This window comes from Ambystoma mexicanum, chromosome 10 (genome assembly GCF_040938575.1).
Source record: "Ambystoma mexicanum isolate Mex_15411 chromosome 10, UKY_AmexF1_1, whole genome shotgun sequence".
Lineage (NCBI taxonomy): Eukaryota > Metazoa > Chordata > Amphibia > Caudata > Ambystomatidae > Ambystoma > Ambystoma mexicanum.
In genome coordinates this window covers 589,495,198-589,516,151 of record NC_090932.1, presented here as the reverse complement: position 1 = coordinate 589,516,151, position 20,954 = coordinate 589,495,198, and the positions used below count along the sequence as shown (strand labels likewise).

The window sequence follows — 20,954 nt, the reverse complement described above, 5'->3', positions numbered from 1 at the left end:
AGCATTTAACCATGCAGCACCTTCACCTGTCTCAGGACAATCTGGCGATAATTCAGAAGGCAAGAAGTGACTCCACCAGAAAACAATACAGGAGCAAATGGACCAGGTTTTGCTTCTGGACCAGGCAAAGAGGCATAGAACCACTGAAGTGCATACTGGATCAGGTGCTATAATTCTTGGAACACCTGGCAGAGTCAGGGGTTCAGGTTGACGCATGCCGTACCTATATATTTGCCATAGGTGCATACAAAAATTCAGACCATTGATCATTCTCCACTTCCAATCCAGTGGTCAAGAGGCATCTAGCAGTGCTGACAAGGTTGTACCCCCTTATCAAATGCCCACACCCGGTCTGGGACCTCAACGTGTTTCTGGGTGCCATGACACATAAACCTTTTGAGCCCATGGTGTCTGTCGACATCAGATTGGTCACCATCAAGACAGCTCTTCTAGTGGGCCTTACCTCTGCCCATAGGGTTAGTGAAGTTCAAGCCCTCATGGCCTTGGAACACTATACCATGCTCCATTGCGACAAGGTGGTGCTCTGCACTCATTCTTCGTTTCTCCCAAGGGTGGTGTCTTCGTTCCATCTCAACGAGGAGATAGTCCTACCAACTTTCTTTTCTTATCCAAAGGACCAGGTAGAAAAGGTATTATTACACTGTCTGAACGTCAGGAGAGCTCTCAAATTCTACCTCGACAGGACAAGGTACTTCCGCAAGTCTGAGGCACTAGTCATCACCTTTGGTGGCTCAAGGTCAGGTGGCCAGGCATCAAAGGCCGCAATAGCCAGTTGGATGGCCGCAACCATTCAGGAGGCCTTCAAGGCTCAGCAAATGGAGGTGTCAGCAAATCTTCACGCTCATGCAGTAAGGGCCAAATCAACGTTAGTCGCCTTCCAGAGGCACATGCCTTGGCAAACCATCAGCAGGGCGGCTACCTGGGCTACCCCCTCAGCATTCTACAAGCACTATTGTCTAGATGGCAGTGCACAATTGGATACAGCCTTTGGACAACCGGTCCTGAGGAACCTGTGTTAGGCAGAAACCTGTGCAGTTCCCTCTGGGACCACTGCAAAAGATTTAAGACTACAGGTGGTTGGCGGTAAACCCAATTGGTAGCAGTCTGTACCACCCAGATTTATCTGGTAGCTGTGGATGAGCAGTCAGACTTCTCTCAAGAAGAGTTAGGCAGTATACAGAGTATTCACAATAGGTCAAAAGAACACAGTAGAACAAGCAAACACTGACCAGAGCTTGGTGTAAAAGAGATATAATTATTTATTTAAAAACACATCTAGTAAAACACACTGGCACTAATCTCAAGCAGTTCAAAAACATGGTCACTAAAAGATATACACTCCCTTCAACGATTAGTTAGACAAGTCTTAAGTAAAGCAACACTTATTTTCAGACAGCGGTGAGCGCTTAACGAAGATGGCACTCTAATCAATCGGTTTAAAAGGGAGTGAAAGGCAGAGCAACGATAGAAACAGATCCCAACACTTTCGGAAGAACACAGTAGGAGAAGAAGGCAGGTTAAAACCGTAAAGTCAAAGTTAACAAGGCCGGACCCACTTTAAGAGGCTCCGGTCAAAATGTGTCCAAGGTCACACGGTTCAAAGTGCCCAAAAGTCTTGCAATAAATTCAGAAAGAGTTGGACCAAAAAGAAAGGGACCAGTTAGATGGTCAAGGCGGCCAGCCCAGTCCAGAAGGTTATGGGATTATTGTTACCTTGTAGCAATCTTTAGAAAGCGAGGCCTGGCGGACACGGTACCGTAAAATGGTGAGCACGCTCCAGCGGGGGCAGTTGTTCCTGGCAGCGGGTGCAAGTCGGTGCTTCGTCCGGAGGAAGAGAGGATCTCGTCAGGGAGGAAAGCAGGAGTCCGTTGCACTGCCAGGGAAGAAACCAGCCGCAGAGTTCTCAATTAAAAGGAGCGGTCCTTTTATTCGCGGTCCAGTAGTAAGTGGCTATCCGGTTGCCGGGGTGCTTGGCACGGGCAATTCAACCACAAGACGTCCTGGGATGCGAAAAAGGAAGGTAAACTGGTTGTGCCCACCAGTCAGGGGAAGAAGACTCTCCAGCCGGGAGATCTCCTCTGTCGTTGGGAAGTGGTGAGTCGGTTCAGCAGGGCTCGACCGGTGGTGTCATCGTAGCAGGCTGGCTCAGCTTCTCCCTTGTCGGATTTTCAGGTCCTGTGGCGACTTCTGAAGTTCCAGTCCCAAAAGCCCTGCTTTTATGCAGCACAGCCCCATTCACTCAGCCTAGCTGTCAATCAAACATGTTAAGTGGTGAGCCGGCCGGCTCACCACTTGGGCCAATCAAACAAGAGTGCTACTTGAGTTACCAAGGTAACTCAGTCCAGGGTGCCTAAACCCCCTCCCGCACTCCCTGTGGTACCCAGACAGAGTGGCACCACGTTTGGAGGCTTCTGTGGAGAAGCCCGCCAAAAAGTGGAACAAAGGGCTTGACCTTTGGTTTGGAGTTACAGAGGCGAACACAAACGCCATTTTAAAACCGAGTTCTGCCAGAAAATACCAACCGGTGAATTAATATTAAATAAATAAACCGGTGGTATGTTAGAGGCTATGTTAAAAAGTATTAGCCTCGAACAATGGGAAAATCCCATAGAGATATATTCGCGGTAGAATATAAAAAGTAGTATCCACTGCCACCAGCCAAAACTCGACGAGGGGGGACGGGACAGTGCCCCCTCGAATAACAGACCCAGGGGCAATCGAATTGCCCCTACCAGTACGTCCACAATATGATGGTTTGTACTGGTTCTGTTAGTAATTTGGGACTAGTAAAGCCAATGGTGACTTTACATGCCCTGGGAGACAGTAGTCAGTCCCAGGGTATGGAGTCTATGGTGGGGGGTCACTATGACACCCCGGTGTTACTGCACGGAGGGTGCGGTGTAACACACATACAAAAACATATGAGACCCTATGGAGTAAAAGACCCCATAGCCCATGAAACACATTAAAATTCAAAGGAACACCATAAACCATGTCCAAGAGTGGGAAAAAAAAGAGTCTCACTCTTGGCAGGAGAAAAAAAAAAAACTCCAGAAATCAAGCAAAGCTGCTGGTGGACTCAGTAGGTTAGGAAATTCAGCCTAAACAGAGAATTCTCCCTAACAACCTGTTTTCTTAAAGGTCTTCAATGTCTCACCTCCCTGGGCTTCAACCAGTAGTAATTGCCCATACAGTATGGAGGAAAGGGGACAGGACTTAGGAGTAATTATAAGTTACTCACTGTAGTGACTAACATACTCCTAGTCCATAGTACCCTTCCCTCCATACATCCCCCATCCTTCCCCCTTAATAAGCAACGTTGTTAGGCAATTTAATCTAGCCGATGGGACAAAGGGGACTGAGGTGTGGCACCAGAGGGTGGTGTCAGGGGAGGGCATGCTCCCGGGACCATGCCCCCACGCACAACTGAATTTAAAGGGGAAAGACAATTTTTCTGGTGATCAAGTTTCTGTTTCCGCCCTATCACGGGACCCCCATACAGTATGGTGGAAAGGGAACTACGGAGTAGCTGTACGTGAGTTACTACAGTGAGTAATGTATCATTATTTTGACATATCCATGTCCAATCTTGATCTGGTATGGATTCAGGACTTTATGTATGTCTTTCGGTGTCTTTGCAGGGAGAGGCAGGATGGCATAATGAAAAGGGAGAGGGATCTGTGTAGCAAGGTTATCTTGGTTGCATTGATTGGAGTGGAAGTGGGACACCAGAGGGTGAGACACAGTACCCCCTTCCCAATAAGACCTTTTCCCCATCCTCCCAGGTAGGATACTTAGGAATTTAACCCTGCCCCCCTCCCCTCTTCCCCGACACAAACACTTTCTCAGGCACAGTTCACTGTGAGCGACAACGGACTAACACCAGAGCTGTATACCTGACATGTCCCAACACCAGTCAAACAAGGTCAGGCAATTGCGGATCATTTCACTCACCTGACTTCCAGCACACGGATAAAAAGAGGAGCACGAAAGCGCACTCTGAACGAGGCAAAATACACGAAGAAACAGCGGTTCCAAGGTGGCAGTTTAATACAAGGAGAAAGTCCTGGACACCGGAGAGGGTTGCAAGAAGGGAAGCAACCTTGACCTATAAAGACTGTTACTTTCAAGAGCCTTGGAAAGTAAGAAACCGAAGACCAGGAACAAAGACTGATCAAACCTGCACAGTGTGTCAGAGGTACCCGGGGCTCTCCCGCGTCGATAACCAAGGCATGGAGGAGTTATTGCCGCTGTGGTGCTGTCCTTGGCATCTACAACAAAACGGCGCCAGAAAAGACAGCACAGCCGGTGAGTTGGAGAGACTGAAACCAGACTGGCTTGTATTTTGAACCAAAGTTGCAAGCAGCAACTTTGTATAAAGAGAACAGTGTGTGAGGCGCTGGCGATGAGCGACGCAAGTACAATTGGAATGAAAGAAGTAATTGAACTTTGTGATTGAACTTTGGGAGGAAACCCAAGATACCATACACAGAGTGGTCTGGCACCATGTGGGCGCTCATTCGAAGGTCTCTGTTAACTTTCTGACTAATGCTGAGGTGTGAGAAAAAGGAATGCTGATATCAAAGGGGTCATGCAACGGGTCCTGCTAAATCCTGTGCACATTCGTAAGTCTTCGATAGCTTAAAGTACAACACAATTGGTCCGAGCATGGCTGAGGTAGACTAATTGAGTGAAAGAAAGGGATCTAAGCCCAGCTGAGGGGGATCCAGGGTGAACCATGAGTCACCTGAAAAAGAATGATCTGAACATAGTTTGAAAGGGATATGAGCCCGGAAGAGGGGGATACAACATTGAACTTTTTGTTTTGAAAAGGATCTGAGCCCGTATGAGGGGGATCCAGGCTATACACCCAAATTGAGTGCTGAAAAAGGAAAATAATGTTTTGGTATTGTTTTTGGTATACCCCGCCATTTAAGTCAAGAGACTCGTAATAAGTAAAGAGGCTTGGGCACAGAAGGTCTTGAACTGTGAAAGTGGAACTGTATCCTCGTACTGCAGAAGCCAGAGTGTGTGCTTTGCTCGAGTGAACCGCCTTACACCATGCTGAAAATGTGGGGCAGGGAGGCCAACGGCCCAAACATCCTAACTTATCATTTTGTGAACACGTCTTACTTTTTCATGAACATCACCCCACCTTATTTTGTAAGTTAGTGGTAAGGATTGACAATAGTTTTTTTTAGTATAGGCCCTTTTAATTGACAAGACTCCACTAGGACTGCATTATTATTACTTGATGGTGGTAGCTTGCTCCCATCTGTAGATTTAGGTTTAAATGGGCGTTTATCTCACCCTTGTGGAAGTTCAATAAGCACCCTTGAACTGTGGTTACTTGTGTCTGTCTTACTTACTTCCTTACATGATTCAGATCCCAAAATATCTAAATCCTCCTTTGGCCAGGGCAAAGTCATGAAGGAGCTTGGAAAGCATGTTCTCGTAATAGAGAAGATTTCCCTTTTTGTAGTATTTACTTTAAAGTTTGAAATGTTCCCAAAGATTTCCAGGGTGTTATGTAGAACAGTGAAGGAGCCCTCCAGGGTCAGCATAATCACTAAAATGTCAATATATTATAACACCTACGATAGACAGAGTTACCAGTAATCAATTACTATAATTATTTGGATGCCATCTCTTTCACTCTAATTTGCTCTATAAAACCTCGAAAAGGAAGTTGGGTCCAAATTCGAGTCTTAATAGAACTGAGCCCAGCAACAACCAGCTAACTCGGTCAAATGTTTTTTCTGCAACTATGTTGGTTGTGCTTATTTGCTCTAAGCTATTTTAGCAGAGATTTTTGTTATTTATCATTTCTCTTATGTTGTTGTAGCTATTCTTGCCTTAGCTCAAGCCTGTCTTTTTCGTATTGAGCAGCCGGGGGATTGTTCTACATAGTCTCACAACGTGAACACTTTAGCCAAGAACTTAACATCTACAACCGAGAAATTGAGTGAAAGTTCACACAGTCTGAATGTACTTTGCCCGGTATCGGTATACATGTAATTAATGGGGTGCGCATGCACCTGAGGAGTAGTTCTGGGTATTTTGGCCTGCCTAATAATCTCTCAAGAGAGCTTCTTCAGAATTGGGGCAACCATCTCACCAAAAGTATGTAAGAACCAACTTGGAACATGGCAGGACCAGGACTTTTCTTGAGTAATATCTGCTTTGTTGCATCCAAGATTTACTCCCTAGTGATTATTGAATCAAGCATATCTACATCATTGTGTGTCATTTTGGGTGCATCAAGGTCTATCAAATCATTTTCTGTCCCTACCTTATTGACGATGTCCCTCTGGTTTTATAGGGATTCATAAAAATATTTGAATTTGTAGATAATATATTAATTATGAATCAAAATTGTCTTATCTTCTCTAATAATGGAAATAACTTTTCTATTTCCTTCTCTAATAATGGAAATGACTTTTCTGTTTCCACCTTCTTTTTTCATCAACTAGTTAGAAGGGTTCCTATCTTCTCCCTGTATTCCCAAAACTGGTGGAAATGTTCACGCTCGCCAATACTGTTAGCCAGTATTTAGGGCATGAGTCCCTGCTCCCCTCTGAATGGGTCGCCCTGAGCATATTCCATACAGTGTGTAATGATTATTCCAAAACTTCACCTTCTTTCTTGCACATTTTCTTAAGGCAGGATGCATAACAGATGACCCTACCTCTTATTGACACTTTACGGCATCCCATAGTATAAAGACATCTTGCAAAGATCTATTGTTCGCTGATGGGAACAGATTTAGCTCCTCTTGCACATGCTTTACAAAAGCTTTATCTCGGAGTAGTGAGCTGCTTAGGGGTCATCCCTTAGGCCTACGTCTCCCACTTGTAGAAAAATCCAGGACAAGGGAGACATCCACATGATCTGAGACTACAATCTCCCCAACCTTGCCGATAATTTATCAATTAGTATAGGCTTAGAGATTAGTAAGAAATCAATACAGTAGTTAGGAGGTGTCATGGGGGCTAGTGTAGAAAGAATAATGCTTCTTCTGTGGGCTGAGTAGCTTCCAAGGGCCAAAGAAATGCTGACACTGTTAAAGACAAAAGTAATTTCCTCGCTATCTCCCCTTCCTACGTAGCCCTCCTAGACAATTTATCCACCTAGGCATCTGGTGCCAGATTGAAGTCCCTGCCTATGATTATATTGACCCCCCTCAGAACCATCCCATATTCCGTTGTAAAATGTCCCCTGGTCTGTGTTAGGTGTTTAGATACAAAGTAAATTAGACAACATTCCTTCCATAGTCACCTCCCCAGCCACAAATCTGCCATTCACTTGAATTTCTTTCTTGTCAATTACGAAGTGTAAGCCTTGCCTGAAAATCATTGCTACTCCTCTCGATTTAGTCCTAAATCAACTCACGTTTTCTTTATTGTAGGTGTTATTGAAGAAATATTTCCTGTTTCCACACGGAGGCGAGTGTCTACTGCAGGAATAGAGCACAATAACATTCTTGTTCGCTGGGGCCCTCTGTGGGACGGAGTAGGGAAGATGCACAGAAAGCTAACATATGCTCCAATATAAACATATGGGGAGCGCAAATAGTTCCCTCATCTTTATCTCTGCATTTCCACAAACACGAGCTAATGTAATATAACATCCGAATGTGCAATTGCACACAATGCTATACAGACACTATCCATACTATTAATGGTCTTGGAAGAAGAGATGTGACTTTGCCACACTTTCTGTTAGAGTCCTGTAGTCAATTTGTACCTTCCATAAAACTATTGTACCTCTTTAATGTTATAAATTAGCCAGGTGCCTCAGTGTCTACATTGGATTATAGGTGAGGGTTCTAAATATACTGTCCCTTACAGCTTGTGCAGAGTGTCACTCAGAAATATTGTTATTCTTGTGATGGCACTTCACTTTCGGAATCTGGGATCAAGGTCCACACACCATGTCTGGGGCTTGTTGAGGGTGTGGATCCATGATTCCCACCTGCCGCCCAGTCAAAGCAGGACATTTTATTACCACAATGCCCCATTCCCAGATCCCTGAGCCAGCCAAGTGTGGGCAGGGTTCCATCTTCGTGCACCACAGAGCGTGTTGTCTCCCTACGTAATTGTTTGAACCTCTCTTGCCATTTAAATAATCATTTCCTTCACAGGGAATCTTAACAACCTATGAACGTTCTTGTAGGCTAGCTAGCTAGTGATTTGACTGCCAGGGTGTGGTGAGCATGCTAAATTTCAAGAACTTCCCTGTGGGAGGCAAAGCAATTTCGGGAGTATAATCTGTTAATATTCAATAGGCCTCCCTCTTTTCACATCATCAGGAAAACCAGTAATCCTAAGGTTGTATACCCCTGAATAGTTATAGTGGTCTGCAGTTTCTTTATTTGCTGTTTGCAATTGGATGGTTAGGGCAGCTGCTTTTCTTCCCCCATACAGAGATTTTATCTTCCGAGTCAGACATTCTGTTATCTAGCTACTCAGTGTTTCTTAAAGAAATACTACTGATCATGTTTCACGTCTATGACAGTTTGTTTGATGTTGCCTATTGATGAAACTACATTATCAATGATCTCCAGCAGATAGTCCTCAATATATTGCCCCTCAGGTTTGGAATGCCTCGCAGATGTTTTCTTCCGTATATACCAGTTGGCTGCGGCCCAAGAATTTTAATTCTCTTTCGGCTGTTTCTCTAAAGTTCTTGAGTTTCACTTTCATCTTAGCTTGGAGTCGTGGGTCTGGGTAGACAGAGGATTTGAGCTCTAGGTCTTTTAATCGATGCTCAATATCCATGAGTTCTCTGCGGATTTGCTTTAGCATGCTGTTTTCTTTTGCCAGGCATATTCCTCTCACATAGCATTTGAGTGTTTCCCACACTGTACTGGCTGAGTCGACTGAGTCTTTGTTCGTATCAAGGAAGGAGATTATTTCCTGGCTTAGTTCTGCTGCTAAGACGGTGTCAGTTAATGAACCTGTTTTAAATCTCCAATGAAGACCAGGGATTGTGGAGCCTGCTAGGGTGGTTTCAAGTACGACCATGGAGTGGTCTGAAAAGGACCTTGGCATGATTTGGCTTTTCCCCCATTCAAACGGGCTGCGGGCTGAGGCTAGGATATAGTCGATTTGTGAACTAGAGTGGTGAACTGCCGAGTAGAATGTGTATTCTCTGGTGTTCTGGTTATGGTTTCTCCATGTGTCTGTTAGACCAAATGCATGGCAGATCTCTTTGACTTGGGCACTGGCTTTCGAGGGCGACCCTGACGTATTGTGTGATTTGTCAAGCTTGGGGTCGAGTGGGGTATTGAGGTCTGCTCCCCATATAATGGTCGTTGCGTTCATCTCTCCCAGTCTGGACAGCACCCAATTGAAGTTATCTGGTCTGTCTGTGTTGGGAGCGTAGGAGTTAACCAGGACCACCTCTTTTCCGGCTAGTATTCCTCTCACCAGCAGAGCTCTCCCTTCGGTATCTCTCCTTGAGTCGATCAGACTGAAGTTCGTCCTCCTATCTATCAGTATCGCGACTGCCCTGGCATATGACGAATAGGATGAGAAGTACCGGTGGCAGACCCATGATCTGGCCCAATGAGATTCGGAGGACTTTGTGAGATGTGTTTCTTGTAGAAAGGCGATGTTAATTTTGTGTTGTATTGGAGGATCTTTCTCATTTTCGCCGGGTGGTTGCCCCCACGAATATTCCATGTGGCAATCTTATATGTCGTCATTGTCTTGTGAGGGAGATTTCATGGACATGCTGAGCCGAGATTCAACGGTAGGCGTGGAGTCAAGGCATTCGGGGGGAATCTGAGGTCTTGGCTTCTGCTTGCTTGCTTTCCGTGGTGAGGTTAGCGAGAGATGAGGGTGCGAGATACTTGGTGACTTCTTGGAACTGGGATCTCTCCCTTGAGTGGGCAACCCCCAACTGGCCCATACTGAACTAACTCAGGTTGGCAAAACAGCCAACTTTGCTGTGCATGGGGCGCTGGTGGCCTTCCAAGAGGGGCTGGTTCCCCACGTCTGTTACTAGATTTGTTCTGTGGTGGTGAAAGTAGTTGCGCCTGGGTGATACTTTGCCTTAATAATGTGTAACCGTCTGGCGAAAGTTACGGAGGGTCTCTTCTGGGTCCATTGCCTCTTTGTGATCTGCCGTTATTTGTGACAGGTCTGCATCCGGAGCGGTCCAGGTAGTCACTTGTTTCTTCTGGTGTATTAAAAAATTGGGTTCTGCCCTCGTGTTGGATGCAGAGCTTGGCTGGGAACAGCATCGAGTATTGAATTTGATTTTCCTGCAGCCTACGTTTCACTGTTGTGAACGATCGTCTTTGCGCCTGTACCGCTTGAGAGAAGTCTGGGAAAAACTGAATTTTGTCCCCCTCGAATTGGAGGTCACCTTTGTCTCTGGCGGCTCTCAGAATTGTGTCGCGATCTTTGTAATTAAGCAACTTTGCTATGATTGGACGAGGGTTCGCTCCTGGGATTGGCCTCGTATTGGGTACTCTGTGGGCTCTTTCGACGACGAACATCTTGGAAAGGACCTCTTTTCCAAACAGCTCGATGCAGATTTTTTCTACATGATCTTCCATCCTGGTAGCCAATTGGTGCTCTCTAACGCCCACTATCCTGATGTTATTACGCCTAGAGCGGCCTTCCAAGTCTTCATTTTTGGCGCATACCGCTTTCATTTGTGATTCTAGTGTGGTCACGCTGGATGTTAGAGAGGTCGAGCCATCTTCGAGGTCAGATACCCTTTGCTCCACCGTGTCCAATCTGTCTGTGTGCTTGTCTAGTCTGTGCTGGAGCATGTCAACTTTGGATGAGAGGGTGTCGAGTTTGCTCCCAAGGCTGCCTATACCGGCTTTCAGGTCGAGCAGGATTTCTCTGATATCAAGATCCTGCGCCACAGCCTCATCTTGGATTGTGCTGTGAGTAGGGGACTGAGAGCGACTACAGGCCGCAGGTGCTTTGGTTGAAGAGCTGCCCTTGAAGTTGAGTTTTTTCTGGAGTCTGTCTGTCTTCCCCATAGTTGCTGTTGTTATGGAAACACCTGTACCACCTTTGGTGAGCAGTGCAGGTCCAGTGGTGGAAGTTCGGGAGGGGCTGTGGGAGCGCGCCGACTGGAAGCAGGAGCGTTGGCTAAGGCGTCTGCGTTCTCAAACTGATGTTAGTTCCACCACTGGGACCGCTATTCCTGGACCCTCACGGAGGGAGGCGTCAAGTTGTTGCCTCGCAGGTTAGGTAAGGATTTGGCGTGTCTATGATGGCTTTTGAGCAGCTGGGTTGTTTAAGGTTGTGGTGGTCTTTTTAATTGGGGTGAGAAGGTGCAGTGCCGCCGGTGTCCGCCGCTTTACGGACCGCGGCCCTGTCTCCACTGCCGCTCACGTGTGCCCCTCCTTGTACCCCGGGACTGGGTTTTTGCAGCTGCCCGGGCCTCCTATGCTGCCCGGCGTTGCCTCCTGCGACTGCGCGACAGCGCTCCTGGAGTGCCGCTGGCCCCAATTTGCGGGCGGACCCGGGCTGGGAGCCGTCTAATGCTCCGATGGCCTCCGATCATATGATTGTCACTCGGGGAGACCCAGGGATTTGTGCGACAGCTGTTGCGGCCATGGGGGCCAGAGGGGCGCGCGGAGCGCTCGTACCTGTCCGCCCGGGCCAGGCGTCTGCCTTCTTCTTTTCCTCTCCTGTCAGCTCGACCAGGCTCCACTGGTTCTGTGTTGGCTCAGCGGCCGCCAGACCTCTCGCCGCTCGGGGCACCAGCTGGATGATGCCGACTCCCTCCGGGTCAGCGCACGACGGACCGCTCCTTCGCTGGCCATGCGGTCGCCCACGCAGGCCGCACCTTGCGTCCGCGGAGAAGAGGGGGCAGCACCTGCTTGTGGGAGATTCGCAACACACGTCCACAGGACCGATGAAATGAATATATCCCCCTGCGAGGAATCGCTTTCTCTACAAGGGGGAGGCAGCGTCTGTCAGAATACACCCCACGGAAGCAGCGATTTTTCAGGATATTTGTGGGAGCTACACCGAGCTCACAGGGAGGCCGCCATCTTGGACGGCTCTCTAGCACCCCCTTCCAGGTATTAATTATGTCTCTGATCTGAGAATCAGAATGCGTCAGAAAAAATATGTTTTGTTCAAAGCTGTCAGATCACATATCAAAGGCTTATTCTCCCTTATGAGTGGAGCGAGACACAGGGGACAGGCTTGACCCAGCTGCTGCCTGATATCACAACCAGAGGGTTGATGTGGCGGGATCTCACTGGCTCGCTGTTCCCCAGAGAGACGCGGTAGCTTGGCCTCAAGAACAGCCCTGTACAGTCTCACTCCCAGTCCTGCACTCCCTAGAATTCACAGCAAAGGAGGAGCAGACCAATCCACGGACCAGAAAACAGAAACAGGCAGTGGGGTGTTCACTGATCATGCACTCCAGCACCAATACTGTGAGTGAGACTGCACCCAGTAGAACTGACCTCAGAGCCGCCATACTCAAGGAAAGGGACTTCTAAGATGGTGCTGCAGGCCGAGGAGACTTATGAACTATTGCACTTCCTATTAAAGCCTATATAAAACCATTACCCCATAAGCGAATCACCAACCTTAACTAATATTCTTATAATAAGGGGTATCCTCAAAGGAATAACTCATCCTGGGGGGGGACACAGGAGTAATTGGGAAATACATAATCAAAGTCAGCATTAGAAAGTACATCACAGCCTCCTAGGTATAATAGGATCTGGGAAAGCTCACTACGTGTTTTGGACTCGAAGGATGCAGACATACCTGCTGGTGTCCTCTTGATACAAGGAAAGGCTGTTGTGGAGTGGAGAACTGGAAGGATCCAACTTAGAAGAAGGCAGTGCAAGCATGGAGAGGGTGTCATTGGAGTTGGAGACCTGCTAAGCATAGAAGCCCTGGAGTAGGAAGAATGCACAAACATCCCTCTAAAGTCATTGGAGGAATTTGAAAACCATAGCCAAACTTTCTCCATCAGCAATGCCTATGGAAGGACTGACGCCTGTGGCAGGACAGCAAGAGACGATTGGTTACCTGAAAAGGACTTTGAATGAGGGAGGGAGAAATTACCATTAAAGCCAAGGTCTAGGTGTGACTGGTTGTGAATCCTAAAATCCAGAGTCCAGAAGGGACCTGTTGTGAATTCTGATAAAATCATGCTCCACTGAGGATCTGTTTGTGAATCCTGAAAAGCTTGAGGTCTACCAGATACCTGGTGTGAAGATGAACAACCCAAGGTCTAGTAAAGACTTTTCTTGAACCCTGAAGACCCAAGAGCTGGGAGAAGTCTATGAGTAAATATTGCAATTTGTATTTTATTTATTTGTATAGCGCATCAGGCCCAAGGGCAACCGGGTGCATAGGAGTCCCTGAGGAGACCCAAAAAGAGAAATCTTTGAACTAAATGAGTTACATGTTGTGAAATCAAGACAGGTTTACAGAATGTTCAGACTATGAGTAACCCTGAAACAGCCTTCCCATGAACAGTGTTTTGGTTTTGATTAGCTTAGAGCTGGATATTTGTAGTTTAGGATTATTGTACTCTTGTGTTGGCCAGTCTGTGGAACCTTTCTTTTATTTGCTTATTATAGCCCAGAGGATAATGACTCTTAAGACTAGATTTGAATACTTTCTGTTTGCACATCATTTGAACATTTCCTTTAGTGTGGGTCGTCCCACGTGAGAGGTACAGAATTATAATAGGCGTTGGAACATTTTATTGGACTTCGTTCTGCAAATGTGTTGAGATTGGGAACCATCACCACTTTGTTTTGTGCTAGTATGTCACGTTTTGCTACAGATATTACCTCATCACTTGTACTTTGTTCCCTAATCCCTCTAGGCATTTATTCAACACTTTCGATAGAAAACTCAATAGGAAATAAAGAAGGGTTAAACCACACTCCTTTGTGATATATATATTACTACCTTGAGCTCCCCACGTTCCCCTTATAGGTTTCAAAGGCTTCTCGGGCCACAGTGAAGTGTGACTGCAGATTGTAATACTCTATGAGCCTGTCGGTTTGTCACAAACGACCTTTACCTAAATGCCCCTCCCCAAAGAAAATGACTGCCAGGAAGTTATGGCAACCAGTCAGTCCATAACCCATTAAAGAATTCAACACAATGTACTTCACAAAATTGTCTCTTGACTAAATTACCTTATATCACTCCTCTTTGCAGGAAATCACACTTCTGCTCCAGAATGGAAAGCCCTGATTCTTCGCCAGTTGTTCTACCTGGAGAACAGAAGATATCACCATCTCAAAACGCATGTAATGACCAGAAAAGTATGTGCCTCTCTGTGCCAGATATTCAGGAGATTCGTGTCAGGTAAGAAACTACAGATCTATCACCTGAGGATCTGGGTCAAGTGAGATTCTCATTGGTCTCCAGTATCCATGTTATGTTGTGGTGAGAACCGCATATGCTAAGCTTCTTGGCAAGATGTCCCTCTATAAACAAAATCACTTCATTCCCATGTCTTTATAAAATAAGTCACTGACAACTTGTCACAGAAAATATCCCTTCCCCTTGTTCTCCCCAAGCAGATATTCAATTTGGATTGAAGAAATGTATTATAAATATACAGAGGTGAAGTCCTAACAATTAAAGTGAGGGGACTCATAAACAAACGCAATGGGATGTGACATTGCCAGAAATTAGCATACAAGGGGAAATATACACATTTCATTACATTTGCTTTGCATAACCACACAAATTGAACAGGACGAATGGCATTTGCCTTTCATAAAATCAAGACACACACACAACCAACACAGGATATTTTCTCCTAATAGTGTTTTTGAAAACTTTAAAAGGTGTGTATGTTTTAAACTCCAAGAACCAATACAAATGTTTTTCCCTGGGACTTGCAGTAACGAAATGGCATATGTCGCCTTTAGTTGTTTGTTATTTTTCATCAGGTTATATTGCAGTGGTGAAATGTGCGGCCTACAAACCCGACGACTGCTGTTTGATCCCCCAGGTCGGTTTTAATCCATAAATTCAAAGAAGACATCCAATGAAGACTGAGTCCACCCTCTGAATAAAGTGGATGGACTCCGTCCCCCCATGTACCCTCGACTTGAGCCCTGTAAAATATACTTGTAAATGTAGTTGCCTTTTCCTACTTGTTATTTCAATAGATAGAAATATTTTACTGCAGGATAAACTCTACAGTTTGTCACAGCTTTCTACCTTCCTAAGAAGAAGCCTACCTCCTGCACTCTTACCACACATTATTTAAGCCACAATGAGCTCTTCTGACTCAAACTACAATCAAAGAAAGATTTCTACACTCTAAGTAGGCAGTCATTAAAGTCATTAGTCCATATAATACCACTCCATATAATACCACCACAGGCCATGACCTCGGCCTTCTTGCCATCACTGACTCCCCGTTATCTGATTTCCCACTCCTCTCTGACCTCCTTCCTAATGTAAGCCAAAACTGACAGGTGAACACCAAGGCGTTGACTGGCTCTTTTTGGTTATTGCAGGGAAAACCCTTCTGAGCCTGGCAACATTAGTATCATTAACCATCAACACTATTCTTAATTCTGTCACTCCTCGATTTCTTTTCTGTGACTTACCCTTTGACTACCACATTCAACAACTTGCCCGCCACATGCTCGGCAACTATGAATCACAGTTATAAACATGGCCAAGGACATTGTGCTTCCCACCCACTCTTACACACGAGGACCACATCTAGCAAAGTGAAGGCTAATAAGCAGCTTCAGGACAATCTACAAACATTAAAGCACTGCAAAAGAGCACTGGAAGGATGGTAAAGAAAATCAAAATTCTTCGCTGACCGATGACATGTCATCTATATCAGAGGCTAAACGTCTACCATCCTGAGTGCAGAAAACAAACTTTTTAAATTGCAGTGACACTTTGGCAAATTCGGCAAATTAAACAGTTCAGATCTTCCATGAAATAGCTGTGACATGACCTAATCTATTTATACAAGCAAATATTGCGTCACTATGTGTTACTATTGTATCTCCCTTCCTGCCTCTCGAGTACAGTAGCCTCACTTGTCCATGAAACCAAAGCATCACTCTTGTCACCACAATCTCAGCAGAGATCTTGATATCTTTCAAGTTTTCCTCGCCACTGCAGGATGTTTTCAAGCATACATTGGCAAGCTCAAAATCCATATTATTGCTTCTTTGGCAGCTGATCTTATGACTCCCCCCACTAGCCAATCACAAAAGAAGCCATCTGCGGACCTGAACATTTCAGACAAATTCAAGCCACTCACTGGCCTCCCATTTGTTGCTGAGACACTTATTTGATAGTATTCACATAATTCTCATCATCATACATCAGAGGAGATTTAATACCTTTTATTGAACTATCTGAAAAAAATGCTGAAATGTCCAATAAAAGATATCAAAACCTGTGTTTTGGTGATTTAAAAACTGGACTCACACAGCATCTTCATCATACATCAACAATAGTGGCCTCCTGAATAATTATGAGTCCAGTTTCTGCCTGCACGATGGCACCAAAATAATCACCATGGGTAGGTGAGAAGAGCCACCTATTCCCAGGGACCACGGGCCAACGAATGTCCTGGTTCTATATGCGCTCTGAGTACATTAGTCACCAGAGATCACCTAAAGTCTCCTTGATAATCAAAGATATTGCCATCATTTGGTTTGTATCTTGTTCACCACCAAAATAAACTCATTTGGTGTTCCCAAACATTCAACATTGTAACTGATTGTCTTTATTTTGCAAACTTAAACTACCTCAGCTTGAGGAAGATGCTAAAACGGAATTCCAAAACAAGTCACTTATTGTATTAGTTTTAATTGCTCTTTCTGTGATGTTCCCTCCAAAGACTCTGTTCAAGCTTTGCAAGGTCTACATATGGCAAATGTCTGTGACAGCCGCACCAATACTGTGTTTAGTTGTGGACTACAATGCCTTTGTCATACCACATTACGGACCCCAAGGCTATCCAGGAACGTGTTTGCCAAGGACTTGACTGCACTGTATATATTTGGTAGGACAACCATGTCTTGGTCTACACAGCAACCTCCCTGTCAAAACACTGAAGCCAGACTCAGCAGATGTGAAGCTAAAAGACAAAAGAAGAAAACTGAAGGGACGCATTCCAGAAGCAAGTCTTCCACTAGAATAAAAGATGTTCTTCCAGCTTGAGGAAGCAACAATTTAAGATACACATTCCTGAGTCTGTCTGGAGCTTTTAGGATGAAGAGCAGATATCCTTTGCAAGAAAGAGAAGAGATAAAGTACCAATGATTTCAGCCACACCCACTCTAGCTGCTTTGGAGTTATACAAGCTGACTATGCTGATAATTATCCAACAGACCACCAAAGCTCTCCCACCCCTAACTCCTATTGCCTCTTTGCCAGTTGGTGCTTAGATGTCCCAATAATGTACTCTTTCCTTATTATCAGACTTTTTGCCTGTGGTTAGCTGGACAGCTAGTTCAAGCACAACATGCTTGCCCTGGGAACAGGACAAGACAATAAGGCAATGGTTTGAGATCCCAGTTTGACCGACTCAGCCCTTCATTCTTCAATGGCTGATAAATTTAGCATCTCAAGTGGGTAGAAATAGTGACACTGATGAATATGCATTCATATGAAGTGATATATCAATCCCAAAACTATTATTACTAGTGCCTCAGGGTTGAGAGATGACCTCACCAATGTCACTCATAGGTGCCAGGACTCACCAGTGCTGAGAGTGATGCTTCCTCTGGTAGTGCATGCAGTTCGGTATCTAGTTCTTCCGGGGTTGAGAGATGACCTCACCAATGTCAGTCATGGGTGCCAGGACTCACCAGTGCTGAGAGTGATGCTCCCTCTGGTAGTGCATGCAGTTCGGTATCTTGTTCTCCTTTATTAGATTCAGGTGCAGACAATCGGGAAAAATCCATGCAATGCAGACTTGGCATATTTTAAAGAAATGTTTGACCCAGACTTTTAGTCACACTACATTGAAATTGAGGATGTTCGAGCTGGTGCCTTTGGCCACTATTAGTTGGACGTTTCTAGCTGGGCCAGGATTTTGGGGGATATATAAATGAGCAGAAATTGATTTCTTATCCTCATGTAATGGCCCATCCAGCTCTTTTTCTGATCTGATGTCTTTAGCTTCTGACACTCTGGGGATGGCTGCGCTGGCACCAGAGAAAAATACTTGCTGATGACGATACTGAAGTCGAAAGTCAAATCATAACTCCGGTCAACATTTCATAGTGACTTCACTGATTCTGTCATATCCTTGTGGTTGAAACCTTCTTCTATACCCTCTGTCTGCAAGAATGTAGCATGCGACCACAAGCCAGCTCTCTGGATTTGCTGTTTTTCTTGCCACACTTGGCACCAGAGAGCCTTCTCATTGTAGCTTTAAATTCCTATTGTAAACTAAACAGGTTACATAATTTTACCCAAAAAAGAGGGTGATTTTGAGGTGTTCGCCTCAGGTTGCCTTGGCTTGTGTACTGCTCGACCTGTATGCACCATGATCAGGCATGCCTACATTTTATAGGATGTGGCTAATGAAGCTACATAACCCATGCCAAGAGAGATGCAAGAGTTATTTCTGGTTATGTTCGCAGATGGCCAGGCTGATGTGAAGTAAATACATGAATCTCGCCTGGATACAGTTCACTGCCTCAAGATTTTAATGATCTTGGACTATTCCAGATAAGACACTTCTGAATGTGAAGATTAGAATTTTAAACCATCAACTAAAATAAGTTGATTGATTTGTCCTGTGACATCTGTTTGATTTGAATGCTGATTAGCTGCAAATTATCAATTCATAAGATCAGGTCTTTGGGTCTTCTAACTGCAGGTGTGTTGTAGTCTCGTCCCTGCCAGATTATTTAATGTTTGCATCTATTCTCTCATGAAAGGATCAGGCAGCAGCTACAGTAACATTGTTGGCAGAAGTGTGTGGGTGTTCCCACCCAGAAGCTGCCTTGCCTTCAAGACCGTCAAGATGCCTTTGTAAATTCAACACTAATAGGAGGTGTAGGATCAAACATTATGTGCCAGTTTGTGATCAGATTATCTGAAATCAGTGAATCATAAGGAATGTTTTACCTGGAGTAACAAAGTGAGAACCCACAGTGGGGCGGCCAGCTCTGCAGGGTGCCATCCTGAACCCGATGGAGGTATATGAGCGTTCTCCAGACTACCCTCACTGGATCCCTGCTGTAAAGCAGGTGGCAGTCGCAGGAATATTCACCTCCCTCCTACCTCTACCCATGCACAGAATCACCATTGGGGTAGTCACAGGAACATAAATGAACAACTCTTGGGAACCTCCCAATATACCATATGCGCCCCTATAGAATACAATCTGTACCAAGATACATGACACTTCGTTTTAATCTTAAAAGATTATTTTATTGATGTCATGTTCCATCATTAGTAAAACAATTAGGCTGACAGTGCTTGGTCAATGCATTTCGGACCCGTGGTCCATCATCAGGGAATCAAGCTGAAATTAATGTATATTACAATCAGGACATGACCTTTGAAAAAACATCATAGTATACTACTAAAACAGACCTATACAAGCAGTTCATTTTCACCCAACTGTGATAATCTCATACCTGTCAATAATGAGAAATACTCCAATGGAACATGTTCAATAAAAGATAAAATAGAATCTGCAAGATAACAAAAGATAACAATTTAAACATGTTAAATGGCCATTCATTTATAATCTACATACAAATGATGTAATGGTCAGTCTATATATGGCATTACATACCTTATTATCCCACAGAGTTTAGGCAAATACTCGTTGGAATACTTGTATCAAGATGTAGAATCTAAAAAAAAAACGAAGTCAGAGAGGCACTCATACTCCCACTTCTTATGCTAAAATGCATGTCCACGAAAGTTGAAGTCTCAGATACCCTCAGACTACGCCTATTCATGTCATCTATTGCTGCATGGAGAGGAAGATGGACCTAACCTTTAAGAGACTCCTTTCCATCAAGTGAAAACACATGGAGAGCCATTCAAGCTTCGTAGCTAGTCCCAAATCGCTAGTGTAGGAAAGAAAACATCTCCCTTTAAGGGAACAATGCTGCACCATTTCAAAGCTCCAGGCAAGTTAAGAAATGCATGTTTTCCTTGCCACTGCTGCTGGAGGAATCAATGTAATACAATTAAGAGCAAGATGATGCGTGTTGTTTACTTGCCTCCAACCCCCTCACACAGGAACTCTATAAGGTTTTTCAGCATCACTAGTCCTGAAAAAATGGACCGTCTGCTGTAACTGGTTTACACAAATGTATAACAAGTTTATTATTCAAATAATTCGAGCTGAATTTAAACAAAAAACACTACCCTCACCTAAGCTGGAGGAATCAACCCAGTTTGTGATTCACACTCGTGTAAACAGCACTGGGTACAAAGTTGTCCTCTAAAAGTCCGAAAAATGAAATGTGCAGAATGCCTAAAGGAAGAAACACACACTTTCCATTCTCCCTGCTTCGCAGGGTTAATTCCCCATGACGGAATTAGTGCAAATGCAGGAAAAGACCCCCCTAATGATTACCAGAAATATTTCAAACTCCCAATTCACACGCAATACTCACCCGGGCAATGGCAGCAAAGCTTCTACGATAGGTATAGGGGGGAAAACTCCAAAATTGGCCATGGCCCACTGGAATCCAAGAAGGCAGTAGGACTGAATGTAACCTCATGCCATTCCCCTTCCAAGCCACAAGTCTTCCCACCTATGGCACAATCATAAATTAGCATCACCCTCAGTGGGGTGGCCAACGGTGCCAGGTGGCATCCTGAGCACTTCCTCTGCCAAGGTGTCTTCAAAATCCCTAAGAGGCTCTCAAATGAAAAGCAGCCCAATCTGTCTGACAGTGGGGAGTGTTCAAGTAAGAGTTGGAGTAAAGAGTTTGGGGGAGA

At 44.9% G+C, this 20,954-nt stretch overlaps 1 protein-coding gene across 7 annotated transcripts in view; it reads left to right on the top strand.

The window, feature by feature from the left end:
- KIF1A (kinesin family member 1A) overlaps positions 1–20,954 on the top strand; it is a 4,129,412-nt gene that overhangs the window by 3,435,765 nt on the left and 672,693 nt on the right. For all 7 annotated transcript variants that reach the window (XM_069618139.1, XM_069618143.1, XM_069618141.1 and 4 more), the window contains one exon: positions 14,199–14,348. In XM_069618139.1, the coding sequence (XP_069474240.1) occupies positions 14,199–14,348 (150 nt within the window). The remainder of the gene's footprint in view (positions 1–14,198; positions 14,349–20,954) is intronic.